Source organism: Taeniopygia guttata, chromosome 1A, assembly GCF_048771995.1.
Source record: "Taeniopygia guttata chromosome 1A, bTaeGut7.mat, whole genome shotgun sequence".
Classification (NCBI taxonomy): domain Eukaryota; kingdom Metazoa; phylum Chordata; class Aves; order Passeriformes; family Estrildidae; genus Taeniopygia; species Taeniopygia guttata.
The window spans coordinates 58140431-58156047 of NC_133025.1; the positions used below are offsets into that span (position 1 = coordinate 58140431).

The window sequence follows — 15617 nt, forward strand, 5'->3', positions numbered from 1 at the left end:
CCTTTTGAAACTGTATATACAGTTGTAAAAACAACATATAATAATGTCTGTGAGTATAAAATTAAAACATAACCCCAAAAAAACCAAAAAGGAGCTACATTTATATAAATGGGTGGGTTATAAATGGAAATGTTGCTTTTCAGCAGATAAATCTTAGAATTAAGTAGTTCAGAGATAGATCAGTTCACTTTAGTGCTCATGAACAGTCCAAACAGGGAACAGAACTATAATGAAAAGAAACAGAGGAGGGAAAAAAGGCAAATTATAAGTAAATATGATGACCTGCTTTTTGGGAGTGTTTTGTAGCTCATGTCACCATCCTAAATCAAGGATGATCAGGGTTATTGAGCTGTTTTATAGTAAACAAAAAAGATTAGAACTCTTCATCTGAAGAAAGGAGATGGCTGACAGAGGATTTGACAATTGCCTGTAAAATCACAAATTACATACAGAAGGTAAAGTGCTCTTCATTTGTGCTTGCAGTCTCTCAGTATCAGAAAAATTGAGAATGATGTGAGGTTTTCAAGCGGCAAATTCAAAATAAAGCAAAACTATGAGTTTTTCCACAGAAGAGAGCTAAACTTTGGAACTGATAAGCACCAAGATCTGAAAGATATCAGATTTTATGTAGGTTCAAGAAACAAATTAATAGAACAAAAAGCCATGAGGTGCTGTTAAGCCTAGAGAATTCATCTTTCAGGAAGCTCATGTAGTACAAATCCTTTGAGGATAAGAGTGGATAGAGTATATGAAGCAAAGTGCACCTATGTGTTTATTCTCTTCTCAGAACACTTCTGCAGGCATTATTAGAGTGTACTGGCAGGGACAGGATATTGAGTTGAAGGGCCTGAGCCAGCCTGGCTGTTCCCATGTGGTGGTTGTAACCTGAATATAACTCCTTGTGAATGGATTGAATTGCTCTCATGAGCACTGCCCTGATGATGAGTTGAACCTGCCTGAAGCTCCTTTGCTGCTTTATCTTGCCTCCTGTTTTTTTGCTCCATCTTTCTCCTCACCTAAACAGCTGCTGAAACATCATTTTTCATGTGAATTTATGTTTTAGTAGTGCTGTTCACCTGTTTTCTTTTGGAATCCAAAATGCTCGTAAATCCACTAAACAGCACTTTTTTTACCTGGCTGAAGAGCAGCAGGAACAAAAAATCCACTTATGTAACCCATCTCTGGTGCTGTACAACAGAGAATAATTCATGTGCATTGTGCAAAGCAGAACTTGGCACTTCTGACAGTCACATTGAGATGAAACATCTCTAAAGAAGATCAGAAGGGGAAAACCTTTAGGAAAACATTAGTAAAGGAAGAAAGGACTTAAATGTAAAGTCAGTTATGATGAAAGTAAGCACTTTGTGAACATTACAGCAGCATTTTTTCTGAAAAATTCATGTGGTTTTTTTGTTAGTTTCACAGGAACAGGTAGAAGCAAAACAATGGACAGGCTGCCAGGCTGCTGTATTTATTCTTTATCTTCGGGCGCTGGCCAGCTGCCTGCCCGGTCCCAGACCTGGGAGGTGAGGCAGTGGTGGTGGCTCAGAGCTCTGCAGGTACATCCCAGACCTTCAGCACGGCCTGGGGCAAGGCTGAGAGGGCAAAAGCATCTGTCAGCCCCGCTAATCCCAGACACGATGGCTGCTGTGCCCCTGAGCTGGGGCATTCGGCACTAGCCGAGGCGAGGGGAAACAGCGAGGAGGGACAACTGCGAGGTGCCGGCGTGTCAGCCGAGTCGGACACGGCGAGACAGAGGAAATGACTCAGAAAACGATGAGTTGCATAGTGACGGCTGAGGAGAACGTGTCTCGCTGTGAATTACTGCACAAGCCCCGCACTGTCTGCGCTCGGCCGGCGCCGCGCACGGTGCGGGGCCATTTTAGGGCGGGGGTGACCCAGCGGCTCGGAGCCGCGGGCGGGGGCTCGGCCTGGCCGCCGCTTCGGCGGCCGGGGGGAGGGAGGTGTGGGTGCCCGGGGAGGTGGTTGGGTGCCGGGGGGAGGGAGGTGTGGGTGCCCGGGGAGGTGGTTGGGTGCCAGGGGGAGGGAGGTGTGGGTGCCGAGGGAGCAGCGGGGCGGGGCGGCCCCGGCTGCTCGCCGAGCTCGCCGAGCGCCCGCCGAGCGCGCCGCCCTCACCCGCTGATGCAATCGGAGCCTGGCAGCGGCGGGAGCAGCTCCGAGCAGCGGCCCCGGCAGTCCCGGCACCGGCAGCCCCAGCTCCAGACCCAACCCCGGCCGGCCCCGGTCCCGCGCAGCGCCGCTCTATCCGCCCCCGGGGCTCGGTGATCCTCCCGCCCGGAGCCCGGCAGGAACATCTGCCCCTCCTGCCAGCATGATCAAGGTAAGCGGAGCGGGTTTCCTGCCCAAATCCGCCCGTACATCCTTCCGGCGGTGCGGAGCAGCAGTGGGGCTTCTCCTCGGCAAAGCGGCAGCTCGCCGATTTGTGTTGGCAGATTTTAGCGCCCCGATTTGTTTGTGCTTTGCGAAGGGGATTTCTGTCCCTGGCGGGTTTGTTGTTTGAGATTCAGAGGCGCAGACTGTGTGTGGTTTTATCTCTTTCATTGCAGACAGCATGAGTGGAAAAAAAAGTGATTCTGTGGAAAAGAAAGAATGAAGGGGAAGGGAAGGTGTATGGTTTCCTTTGGGGTGAATTTCTTGTTTATGTGACTCCCAATGATTAAAAAAAAAACCTAAACAAAAGTAACAATAACCAACAAACCAAAAGCCTGCAAAGGTTACGGTCTCCTGGCAGACATCAAGGCTTTTTGTGCCTGTGAGTTTGTTAAAGCTCTTATGTCTGCCCTTGTACTAAAATAGACTATGGGTAAAATCCTGTAACGTGCTGAGAGGTTCTGAGTAATTTCCGAAATAACTTTTGAGTCATGGAAGAAGAGTTTTCGGTAGCAAACGCTAACGTGGCAGATGAGCATGTGTGGGCACTGTCCTTTTATAAATGTCATGTTTATGTTCTTCAGCTTAGGGACCTGATCTGAGGATTAAAAACAAGTCTTCCCGGTCAAGGCAGAGGGCATGGAGTTAGCACTGGTGCTTTTCAGCCAGACCAAGGGAGCATCACAGCCAGATCCACCCAGTGGAGCCGCTGCTGCAGTGCTCTGGTTGGAGGCAGGTCTGTGCTGGGCTGACTGGGAGCTGAACAGCTGCGGTCTGTGCCGGAGCTAACAGCTGAGGAAACCCGCGGCTGAGTTATTTGCTTTCCTGGGGTCACCTCAGCAGATGGGGTATGGGCACAACAGGGGACTGGGAGGCGTCTCCCCAGCTCCTCTCCGCTGCTGGTGGCAAGTGCTGCTCACAGCCAGCGGTGCTGTCCCTATGTGCCTCTGGCAGTGCTGCAGTTGCCACTCCTGGTGGCAGGGCTAGGATGGCGGAGCTTTGGGATGCTGTCCTAGCCCTGTTTGCCCTCCCTGCAGCTGGAGGGGGGTAGAGGAGCCATGGCAGGAAACTGGTCTGAAACTACTCAAGGAAATACCCAAGAGCTCCCCTAGCCCCAGTGCTCGGAGACAGAATGGAGCATCTCAAGGAAGGGGCAAACTCGTGTTTTGTATCACTTCTGATGTACCTGTTGTGTGTCAAGGAGAGAGGGCATTTAATCTCTCCTCTGCTTTCCAGAGTGTCCTCCAGCACCTGTCAGGAATGCTCTGGCATGGCCTTAAAGAAAACAGGTAACAGGGAAACCATGGACTACCAACATGTCTGCTCAAAGCAGCACTGACATCTCATTAGGTTCTTCTCACTTGCACAAACCCAACCTTCATTTTGTCTTTTTCCTTGTCTTTGCTATAGCAGTAGCTACAGCAGTAAAAGGACATTCTGGCCAATTGGAAGTGATGTAGCCTTGGGCAAGTCAGCGCTGTCTGAGCCCTTTACCCTTTATTTGCCTCAGCTGTTCAGACTGTCAGCTCTCCAGGGTTCTGGTTGTCACTGTGTGTTTGTAGAGCATTTATCAAAGGAACAGAAAATTACAGTTTGATTATCACCACACTTACCTAAAACCTGATACATTTATAAATAACCCGGTCAATAGTGTTATTCCACCTCCTTGTCCCTTCATCTTTCCCTTTGTGATTTTCTGTGTTTCACAACCCTCCATTTTTCCTTGAACTATTTCCAGCTCAACCACAACCCTCCCTCTCCATCCTGTTCAAAGTAATGTGTAAGAAATTAATCATGCCTCCAGTTTCTGCAGCCTCTGCCTTAGCACCTAATGCACTAGTTGTTACTGACAGGCCTAGCACTTGTGTGTGATCAGTGGATATGCTGATTTTTTCCCCATGGAAATTGAGCATTGAAATACACTACAAAGCCATAGGTAAAACAGAAGATTGCAAAGTCATGAGACAGCTTTAACACAACTGAAATCTTGTTAAAATAGTCCATAGGCCATATCCTTTCTTTAATTAGATAGATGAAAATTTTTCAGGTGAATTTCATTAGTCATTAATTTTTCCTTGGGAGGATAATATTAGGAAAGGAGGTGAATCAGTGTATTAACTGTGTAAACACTCAGGTGCTCTCCATTTATTCAGGCATTTAAAAACATATTATGAGACGTGGGCATGGTAAAGAATTGGAACAGACATTTTCATTGCTTCCCTGTGTTATGCCATTTTCTTAGATGAATAATCATAGCTGAATGTATAGTGCTGAAAATTACTAGTAGGTTTGAGGGCAGGACCTTTAGTGTCAGAATGAAGGAGCCAAGCTGTAAATTCTCTCTGCAAAATTTGCACAATCAGCCTTCTCAGGGCACAGATGTGGGGACTGGCATGTTCTTGTCACAGTGACGACACATCATGTTCTTGGTGCTACTGGGTAAGCACATCTCGGGGAGGCAGCTCAAGGCACTCAGCACTGATTGTGGCTTTTGATAATCAATTGTGATGGCTGCAGTGGAGAGATTGCATGCCCAAACTTCATCTTAAAAGCCTGGCTTTAGGTGGTAGTTGAGCATAAATCCAAGTAGTATGTGACTCTAATATGTCATGTTTGTAGTCACTTTGGTGTTTGCACCTTGATGCCTCCCATTCTAACACAGGATGAAGTCAATGGGTGACCCCATTTGCCTTGGAAACAACCTCATTTTTTTATGGCTTTACACATTAAAGGTCCAGGTAAAATTACATCATAAAATAGAGCACCTGTTGCAGAAGGGCAATTTAGGAAGTATTACCATATGCTGTGGCAGAGGAAAATCCAGTGTTGCACTTATGGAAAGCACCCTTTGGTGTGTACATTAGAGGACCCAAAACTTAAGTGAGAATAGTTGAAACTATCTTTAAAAATGATGAGTAAAGTTTACCTGTCTGGGGTTTTTGCATCGTGGCCCATAGTTTATTACTAGTTTTGCAAACTAATGTCATTAATACCATTCCAACAGAGTTACTAATTTTCTTCTTCCTTTGAGGTATGCAGTGTGTTTTGAGTTTCATTTTAGAATATACTTGAAGCATTAATGAAGGGCAGCGTATAGCTTCTCAGCCAGTACACAGCTACTGCTAATCCAGTGTGCCTATTAGAGCATATCACACATCATATTGATAAAAAACATTTCTAGTAAGCACAGAAAATTGTTTTTCCTGATATACAAATAGGGTTTAATTCCATGAGGTTCTGACTGGAATAATTTCTACTAGGATTCAGAGATGTCACTGCCACACAAGTAATGTCCACTTGTTTAATTTCATTTAAATTGTTGTGTTAAGAGTCATCACCTCTGTAATAAATGTTAGAATTTGCATTACTTTTACTGAGAATGAAGGTTTTTAAACCTTTGACATGGAGAGTTTGAAAGAACAGAGTGTGTTCAGTCTGGAGAAGTCTCTGGAGTGGTGTAGTAGCAGCCTTCCACAATCTAGAGGAAGATGATGGAGGTGGGGCCAGGCTCAGCAGTGCTGTATGGCTGGAGGGCAAGAGACGATGTCATTAACTGAAATAAAAAAAGTTCACGTGGGGTATAAGGAAAAATTGTCTCCACAAGCACAGTTGGGAAATGGGTTACCAAGAGAGACTGTGCAGTTTCCATCCTTGGGAGCTCTCAAGACCCAGCTGGATCAAGCCTTAAAAACCTGGTCTGAGCTCGCAGCCTACCCTGCTTTGAGCAGGAGATTGAATTAAAGAATCCTGAGGTTCCTTCCAGCCTGGGTTTTCCTGTGGTCCTGAGAAAAAGCTTAGAAACTGAATTTCTTTTTAAATCCAGTCTTAGTTTTTTACATACCCAGTAGTATGGACTATCACATATTTGTCCAGAGCCCTGAATGCGTGGCTTTTAGCAGCACAGAGAAGTCTGTGTAACGGTGGTGTTTAAGGTTACCACTGTAGGCAGATTTCTTTGCAGAAGGAATATTCTTAACATGTCAGTGTAGCAGTATTATTTTCTTTATTATCTTGAGGAAGTCCATGTGCTTAACAGAAGTTAAGCTGGGAAACTGTAAAGCACTGAATAAAATAAGATATTTTTGATTTTTCCAGAATGTGAACTTGAAATTACTGCATCTGAAATACAGTCTCTTAAGGCTGCCACATGAAATTGCATATTCTACTCTTATAAAATGATACAATTGCTTATCATCATGCAATTAATAAAAAATTATAGGTAGTCCACCTAAAATCAGCAATAACAATATAATTTCTTTTGATGTACAGTTTCTCAACCTCCGTTAAAATAAAGGAAATTCTTGATCAAATGAGTATGGAAAAGAAACTTCAAGTGTTAACATTTACTATGAAATTATTGTCAACATAGCTGGCAGGTCAGTTGCTATGTAAATCTCTTACCAGATGCATGATACAGGTTTCACTTCTCTGATTTTAAAGTCTGAAGAAACTGGTAGAGAGGGTTTTTGATACTGGATGAAGAAAAGCGTAAGTATTTTTTCAAATAGGCTCCATAGTTTATAGTTTGTTATAAACTGTCTTTATAAATTTATAGTTCAGAGTACAATAATTATTCTTTGAGAACAGAACATGAATATTTATTATCAAATTATCAACATCAGAGCCCTGAATTCTGCCCTGTGGCAATGCCTGCTTAAAATTTGACAAACCCCTTCATATTTGCTAGGAAGTATAGCCTGAAATATAGAGGGTAAAAGCTAGAAAAAATGAACAGGCATGAAGTAATAGTCTTAGCACAGGGTACTACTACATGTAGTGCTACACAGGCACAGTTTTGCCATAGCTGTACAGCTGCATGTGTACATGCATGCAAAAAACACCCATAATTCTTTTCACATGCTCATGTATTTGAGGCATTGCCCATCTTGAGTATGTCATCTGTGTTTTTAATATTATCCTTTATCTTTCTACAGTTTTTTAGAGACCATTTTTGGCATTTACAGTTTGATTCTGTTCTTGAAGATTCTCTTCCTGATGATACAAGTTCAGTAACAGCATTGCTTTCTGATTGTTCACTAAGCTGAAAATTAGCATTTACAATTGTTTTCTTTTGGATTTTCTATTAAGAGGTTGTGCTGTAGCCAGCAATGTTTTCATCGTGTTAATTGGGCAAAACATTTCTTAGAGCATACATAGAAAATGACTGTTCCTTTCTGCCATTTCCAGGTGAGCTGGATTTCACCAGTGGACAAATCAGATGCAATTCTAAACTTTTAAGGGGCTAAAGATTAGCTTCATATATTCTGAAATGTGAAAAACATGGATGTTCACATGCATTGAAGCCTCACAGACCCTTTGCTTATGTTTTAAATGAGTCATTTGTCAGTTTAGATTTGTGGAGCTGTGAGGGCTGTTTGATCATTGATACAGATGTTGAATTGTAGGAGAACAAGCCTACAGTACTTGTCATAGGCCAGTTTATTATCTTTGTTTCCAGTGCAATTTCTTACCATTCCAAAGCTGTTATTTTTCTAATAGAAACTGCATCACTCTTGATTTATGTTTGTTACAGCTTTAACCATGCTATGATTTGGGCAAAAGTCCTCTCTTTGTGTGTGCTTAATGCTGACACCTCTGCAAATACCTCATCTGTGACCACACTTTTCTTTCAAGGCCACTTTTCATGTGCTGAGTGATATTTTGCTCTCAAATTCCCTGGGCAGCCTCCAGTTTGCTCTGGGCACTGTCAACAAATGATAGGGCATTTCAGATGAAGGACTTGCTCACGTTGTTTAGAAAGGAACACATAGGATAAGGTTAATCCAGCTCCAGAATTTTGGAGCCTTGTAATCCATTATTTTTCCCTGTCCTAGACTTGTTACACAGTTGACTTTATATTAAGTAGGTGGGATATCTGTTTCTGTCACCAGTTTGAAATATTTTACCTCTTTTGAGCAGATGATAGGAAGAAAAGCAGCTTCTTCTGGGTGTTACCTTGTTGCTGTACCGCATTGAAGAGAGCAGTGTGTGACACTGCAGTGATGTTGTAGTTGTGCCCAGCTTTCCCTGGCTTGTAAGTAAGCTTCCATGGGATTATTTACATTTGCTTGGTGTGGTGGATAATGCTTTTTACATTCTGTGACAGCCTCTGCAACTCAAAAAGCTATTCAGTTCCTAGAAAATTCTGAGCTGATCATCTATCATGCAAAAATGCTCCCTCTCTGTTGTTATTACAGAAAGAACATTATTATACATGCTGTCCTCAAACAGGTCCCAAGGATTTTCCCTTTGGCTTAGCTCTGTTCCTAGTGCCCTTCACATCAAGAGGAAAGCTTCAGTTTCCTTTCTGCTCTGTTGAACTATGTCTACTTGAAACAAATCAGGGCAGTGTTTGTTTTGCTGTGTTTGAGCACACAGCAAAATACACATCACAAGGGTATAAGGCAGGCTTTGGAGAGGTCTCCCATTGCTTCAAACCAATTAAGGCAGGCTTAAAACCCACTGGAGCTGGTATGGTAAGTGTTCTGCACCCACACCTGAGTGCTGTTAGGCAAGAAGCTTGAATAGGTTATAGCTGTGAGCAGTGAACAGCCAAACCCGTTGTAAATCAGTCATTTACACCTGTTCCTCTTCCTTGAGAAGAACTGTAATGTATTTGATGTTTTAGTTCCTGGGGAGCTGTGCAGACCCTATTCTGGCACCACAGTTAATTCCCTGAAGCAGCTGCCGAGCAGGGTGAAGTGTGCCAGTGGGACAATCCATGCCTCAGTTTCCTGTTTGTAGAAGAGATGGATATTTCTGCCTTATTTCACCTGGGTGTTGTGACTGTAGAGCCAGGCTTCCAGGCCTTAGAGTGAGAAGAGTCCTTGAAAGCCTATAAATAATGAAGGTCTTCGTTCTTTATCTGGAACAAGCTGTTCCAGCCCACCATCAGAATCCAAGAGAACGCAGTATTTGCAACATTTCTGGAAAGCTTGCTGTCCTTCTGGTATAACAGTGCAGTTAAAAAATGCATCCTGCCTAATTTTACTATAAAATCTTAAAATGCTGATTTAGTACCTGGCTTTTAGAATACATGAGGAAAGGGAAATGTTAGAGAAAACATAATGAACACAAGCTTGTGATAAAGAGCAAAGCCCTGCTACTGTGTTGGGGAAAGCAAGTACTAGCTTTTATGCCCTTTCTTGTTGCCAGCTTGATGCAAAAGATCTCATATCAAAGAACAGGGCCTAAATGCATTAAAACTGTGGTGTCTTTCAGATTTTAATTTATTTTGTCTGAGCGTATCATAGAGCTGTGAGACACTGTCTAATTAGAAAACAGGCAGGTGAATTTTTAGGTCAGCTAGATCCAGCTGGTTGCTTTAACATGTTTTCCTTCATGCCATTTGAGCAAACAATACATTTGTTAAAAACCTATTTTCTCCCAAAATTGCCCTAAACCAGGACAATGACTTGTTTAAAGAGACACAGGATAACTTTAATGCCTCTCATAACAAGACCTACTAGATCAGTGTGAGCCCTGAAACTCGAGTCAGGGTCCTGCTGCAGCATCGTCCGGGCAGAGCCCACATCTGGGTGTGCACGTTTCTGCCTGCAAGCAGAGAAATGGGCTTTGCTCAGACTTTGGTGAGGAACAACAGCAGAGAAGCACGTTTGTAGGAGCCCTTTCTGACTGGTGCAGCAGAGTGTACCTGCAGGTTTGAGCCCATTCAGATCCCCAGGTCAGTTTGCTGCTGTCATGCCTTTATCAGCCTCATCTGCTGGACACTTCAGGGACACAGCAGCCTCTTGGGAAGCAGGGACAGGGAATGACAGCTCCAGCAGCCAGCACACTGCGCAAAGTCGTGCTTCTTGTGCTTTTCAGCAGTGGCATTTGAGAATGGGTTGTGATTAAATAGGCCGTGCAGAGTCACCAGGGCTAGATGTGGTGTTGGCCCGTTACACACTAGCAGCCACACATGTGCACTTGCATTGAGCCAGCTGTGTTAAGTCACAGTTCTGTGATCTGTAGTGGCACTTTACATAGCACTCATGGTGAAAAAAGTAACTCTTCCTTCCTCCAAAAGCTCTTCTGTTATTTCCTCCATAGAGCCTTTGTTTTCAGTGTGTCATTCATCTTTCCTCGGTGTCTTATGTAAACCTTTATTCCAGTGCAAAATGGACTTAAGTGGGACACGGTCTGAGCACTCTGAGAATAGCTACAAATGACCCCTTATACAGGCCAGTGATTCAGGGCTGGCCTCGTGCTTCTCCTGGTGCTGCTGGACTTATGGGGGAGCTTGCATGCAGGACTGTGACCTTAAAAACAGGATTTTGTCAGCTAGCTTTCTTTGGGCATGTCACTTCTCATTTTGGAATCCATCACTGTCTCTGCTGTGGTTTGGTTGGGTCCCCCCCCCCCCGGAGTTTACAGTGATTTATTTGGAAACTGCAGAAGCTTTGGTCTCAAGCACTAAATGGTTTTCTTCCAGTTCTAAGCCCTCAGTAACTCAGACAATGATTTGATTTGTTTCTGCTCTCTATGCCTTTATGTAATTTATATTTTCATTTGGCAATTGCATAAAGCCAATTGCCTTGGTCATCAGCTTCAGAATCTGTGTGGAGTTTCCACTATCAGGCAATTTCACAAATAAATTGCAAGCTACATTTTATGCATCTTTAAATCAGATGTGTCGTTTTTCTGTACAGCTGTCTCAGAATAAAAAATATAGTCAGTGTAACTGAATCTTCAAGGAAAAGAAGCAAATTAGTTTTTATTGTGCTTAGGCTCATCTCTTCTGGTATAACAGTGCAGTTAAACATGCATCCTGCCTAATTTTACTATAAAATCTTAAAATGCTGATTTAGTACCTGGCTTTTAGAATACACGAGGAAAGGGAAATGTTGGAGAAAACATAATGAACACAAGCTTGTGATAAAGAGCAAAGCCCTGCTACTGTGTTGGGGAAAGCAAGTAATAGCATTTATGCCCTTTCTTGTTGCCAGCTTGATGCAAAAGATCTCATATCAAAGAACAGGGCCTAAATGCATTAAAACTGTGGTGTCTTTCAGAATTTGATTTCTTTGAGCAGTCACTGTATCATAGAGCTGTGAGACACTGTCTAATTAGAAAACAGGCAGGTGAATTTTTAGGTCAGCTAGATCCAGCTGGTTGCTTTAACATGTTTTCCTTCATGCCATTTGAGCAAACAATGCACTTGTTAAAAACCTAATTCATGCTAGACGGGAGAAACAAACCAACAAAAGAGTCACTTAGAGGCACTGTTCATAGGAGTTAGAGATGGAAGAGCTCCATTAGGTCATGTGCCTCTTCCCCTCATTGTACCAGGCTGTTTTCCCAAATCAGAAGAGCAGTAAACTGTGAAGACAGAGGAAATGGCACTGGGGAGTGACACAGCAGCAGAAGGGTCATAGGAAGGGACAGAAAACAATCAAGAACAGTGCGAGCAGTGCATTTAGAAATCAAGGTTAAAGCACACAGCACCTGGAGGTCATTTGTGAAGAGGGTTTCTTTAGAGTACTTGCCTATTTCTGCTAAGAAAATAGAAAGTGGAACTGTATGGATGTGCAGGAGATGTGTTAAGAGCAGACTTAACTATTGAATAATCTCTGCACCACACAGAGATTACAGCTGCTTTATGTCCTGTGTTGGATGGGGCTGCTGGGAGGCTTTCAGTATTTTTCAGTTGGGAAGGATCACACTTCAGACTCCCTTGTGTATGGTTGTAATTCATAGCTCATGCTATAATTCTTTCTGAAATATGTGGCAAAATAGATTCAGCCTGAAGCTGAATACATCCCTGGTCAGATTCTCCTTAGGGTTAGTTTCAGCAAATTAATTTGTTTTCTGCTTCTTCTGGTCTCTTTGTTCCTTTGGAGTTCTTGATAATTCAGCTTGTCAAGCCCATGTTCTTTTTGGACTTCAGGAGATCTTCACCTTGCCTAGCCTTACTGTCTTTCAAGTGAACTGAGACAAGCTTTCTTCTGCATCAGTTCAGGTACTACTGTACTTACTCAAATGCTAATTTAAACACTGAGTCAAAAAATTGCCATTAGTTCTAGAAGAGGTTTTTCACCAGAGTGCCACTTGTAATGGCTTTACTTTGCAAACATCGTTCTGCATTTATATGTTCTCATTGAACCAAGTTTGTCTGCTTTTACAGATGTGATTCAGCTATAAATGTTATTAAACATGAGTCTTGGGTGGACTAGCTGAATATTTCTGCTTCTTGATGGTCTCTGTTCTCCTGCTGTTTTTCTGTCCAGCAAGTTGTGCTCATATAATGTGAATTGTCTTTTATTTAAATGTAATAAAAACAGTGATGCTTGTTTTAAGAGGAACATATTTCAGTTTTAGTCAAACCAATTAAACTGGTATAAATTTAAGCCAATGAACTGCTCAAGTCAGGGATAAGTGCCTGCACAGTTTTTTGGACTAATTTAATTATAATCTGTTTCAATTCAACCTTATTTCCTACAATGCAGCTTTCTTGGACATAAAACCTCTTGTATTTTCTAAGCCCCAATGCCCTCACTGTGAGGCAAATTCATTATTAAATAGTGTGGAAGCCCTCTTTTTCTGCTACACTAGTTGCCTTGTGTTTTTCTTTGTTGTATGCTGCCATTGCACAGCCTCTGTTTAACTAACATTAGTGCCAGCCCAAGGTTGAACAAGCAGCTACAGTAAGGTGATAATGCCAAGCTGACAAGGCATCAGGGAAGGTCTATGTAAGGAGGAACAGTCTAAAAAAATGTATTGGAAGTGCAGAAATTAGCACTGTAAATTGTGTAAATGGCCCTGCCCATCAAATGGACCTGGTGACCTTTGCATGGTGGCACAGACATGTGTCGTGTATGTTCATGTTCACATCCCTGGAGTATAGAGAAAGGATTAAAATGCTTTAATGTCATTCACCTACTCCCATGAGAGCTGACCTGCCCGGCTCCTGGCTTCCATAAATATGAGCTTCTTAAACTATGGAAATCTTTCACAGATGTCTTTAATAAAAACATTTTAGTTGGTATTAAAAGTAATATTATATCACTTGGCTCTTCAGCAGCTTCTCTGCCTGACAGTGTGTGGGGTTTTATATTTGGGTTTGGTTTTTTTTTGTTTGTTTGTTTTTTTGTTAAGCTGTGATTTTTTTCATATTTTATGTGATGTGGCTGCCAAATTGTCTTAACATTTCGTAGGGACAGATAAAAGCTGTTTTGAAGTCACGGTAGCAATACACAGAATATATGGCTTTTGTGCACATTGGATTCTGTTTTATACCTGGAGCAGGAGGGCAGCTCTGGTACCTGCCACCACACACGTGGTTTGGCTTACCTGTGCCAGAGTGTGAGTCATATATTGGATTTATTGATCTGCTGTATTCCTGCAATCTGGCAAGTGCCTTAATTTCATTATCTTTCCAGTGCAAATTAGAGCATGAAATATTTCTTAGACACTTTGTAGCCAGAAGCAGGCATGGGGAAAAAGCAGTAAGGAACTGTTTTAGCTTGGATAAATGTCTCAGAAAGGACTTTCTTTGTTAAAAATTGTCTTTCATACAACTTCTGACTGAGAGGAAATTTCTGATCCATCTTTCCTGGGGCCTGATGACTGCTACAAGATAGGGTGGTGTTTATAGCAGGAGATTGCTGTGTATCTGTGGTTTATTTGATTTCTTTAGGTTCTTGACCTCCATGAAGAGCCAACGCTTGCCCAAAAATGCACTGTCTGCAATTCTTTCATGGGTATGGTATTAGGCTTCCAGGTGTTCCCTATTGTTGGTAGTACTCCACCAGGGCACTGGTGCTACTGGTGAAAATCCCCCTCAGAGTGGAAACATTGGAGCTGTCTGTGGGGGACTTCACACAGGTGACTGATGAAACCAAAAAAGATGACTAAGGGTTTTATGAAGCTGCAGAACTTGAGTTGTTTTGAAAAGCATCCAGTGTGATTTCCTAGCTGAAAGTGTCAGCTCTGTAGACAACATTTTCAGTTTATTTCCTTACTTTTGCCTTCTGCTAGGGAAAATTTTATGTTTCCTGGTGGTCAGAAGATTACTCAAATAACAGGGAAAATTAAGGGAACAGAGAACTGAATGAAGAATTAGTTTTCTTTGAGAAAGAGTGACAAAGTACATGGCATATAGAGGTAACTGGAAAGTTTGTTGGAGAACTGGTGACTTTTTTTTTTAAATAAATGATCTCATACACTATAAAGAAATGCAGTTTACAGCTTAAGTTCACAGTGATGAAGCTTCTGGTACTCTTCAATTCCTGTTTCGTAACTGAAGATGAGCCAGGGAGGTGGAGTAGCTAAACCCCAGCAGTTTGACAAAGCACCTGGTGGAATTGCAGTTCATAGAACAGACAGCCCCAAACAAGAGCAAAGATGCTGATGCTTCTGCTGAGTGTCTCAAAAGCCCCCAAGTGTGAAGGCACAGGAACAGCTGAGGCACACTCATGCAGTCTAGGAAACCTGGGGAGTTTAGGGATGAGATGGGCCTGGTTTTGTAGCAGAAGGCTGAGTGATCTGACTGCATAGGAGAAGTAGAGGACGTGTGCCAAAGCCAGCAGGGAGAGCATGGACTGCAGCATCGTGATGCTAGGAGATGTAGGAGATATGTATGTGTAAGGCAGGACCAAGTGCAGGTTTGGGAAAGCTCTAGCAGAAGTGCAGGTGACAACTGTTAGGCCTAAGATTTGCCAAAAGTTCCGGTAAGTGTTACATGCACAAATACCCACCAGAGGCTTTACCTCTGCCTTGTGCAAGAACTAAGGGCTGATGTGAAGGAGCACTGTTATCCAGCTGAGTGTATTGTGATTACTTCTGTCAGTGCTAAAGGATTTGTAATGGTCATTAGAGCATTGAGATCTTCAGTAAAAGTAATAACAGAGCTACTTCCCAGCAGGTCTTTATTTCAGCTCACAGTGATAAAATGACATATAAACCCCATTTTTTAACTAAGCTTAATCTATTGTAAGATTTTACACCTCATTCTCATACAGGGTTTACATAATGTTAAAATCAGTGTGTTTTCAGTATTTTAGAAGGAAAACTCTGAAATACTCTTCTGTTTCTTAGAAAAAGCAGTTACAAATATTATAGAGAAAAAACCTGTATCTCTACAGCACAACATAGGAAATAATGTCATGCTTGTGCAATTGTACAGCTACCTGGGACAGTCTTGAGTGACTTTTGAGAAGTTCTTGACCCAGTGGCTCAAGTTTATCTTCAGGATAACATCAATGTTTTAATGGGGGCAGTTTTAA

At 42.5% G+C, this 15617-nt stretch overlaps 1 protein-coding gene across 2 annotated transcripts in view; it reads left to right on the plus strand.

The window, feature by feature from the left end:
- The first annotated feature begins 2131 nt into the window (after positions 1–2131).
- The window catches only part of BCAT1 (branched chain amino acid transaminase 1), a 60280-nt gene continuing 46794 nt past the window's right edge, over positions 2132–15617 (plus strand). The window contains exon 1 of one of the 2 annotated variants that reach the window (XM_002197715.7): positions 2132–2341. In XM_002197715.7, coding sequence (XP_002197751.3) covers positions 2333–2341 — 9 coding nt within the window. In that variant the 5' untranslated portion in view covers positions 2132–2332. The remainder of the gene's footprint in view (positions 2342–15617) is intronic. The other variant, XM_030263356.4, reaches the window with a different exon arrangement.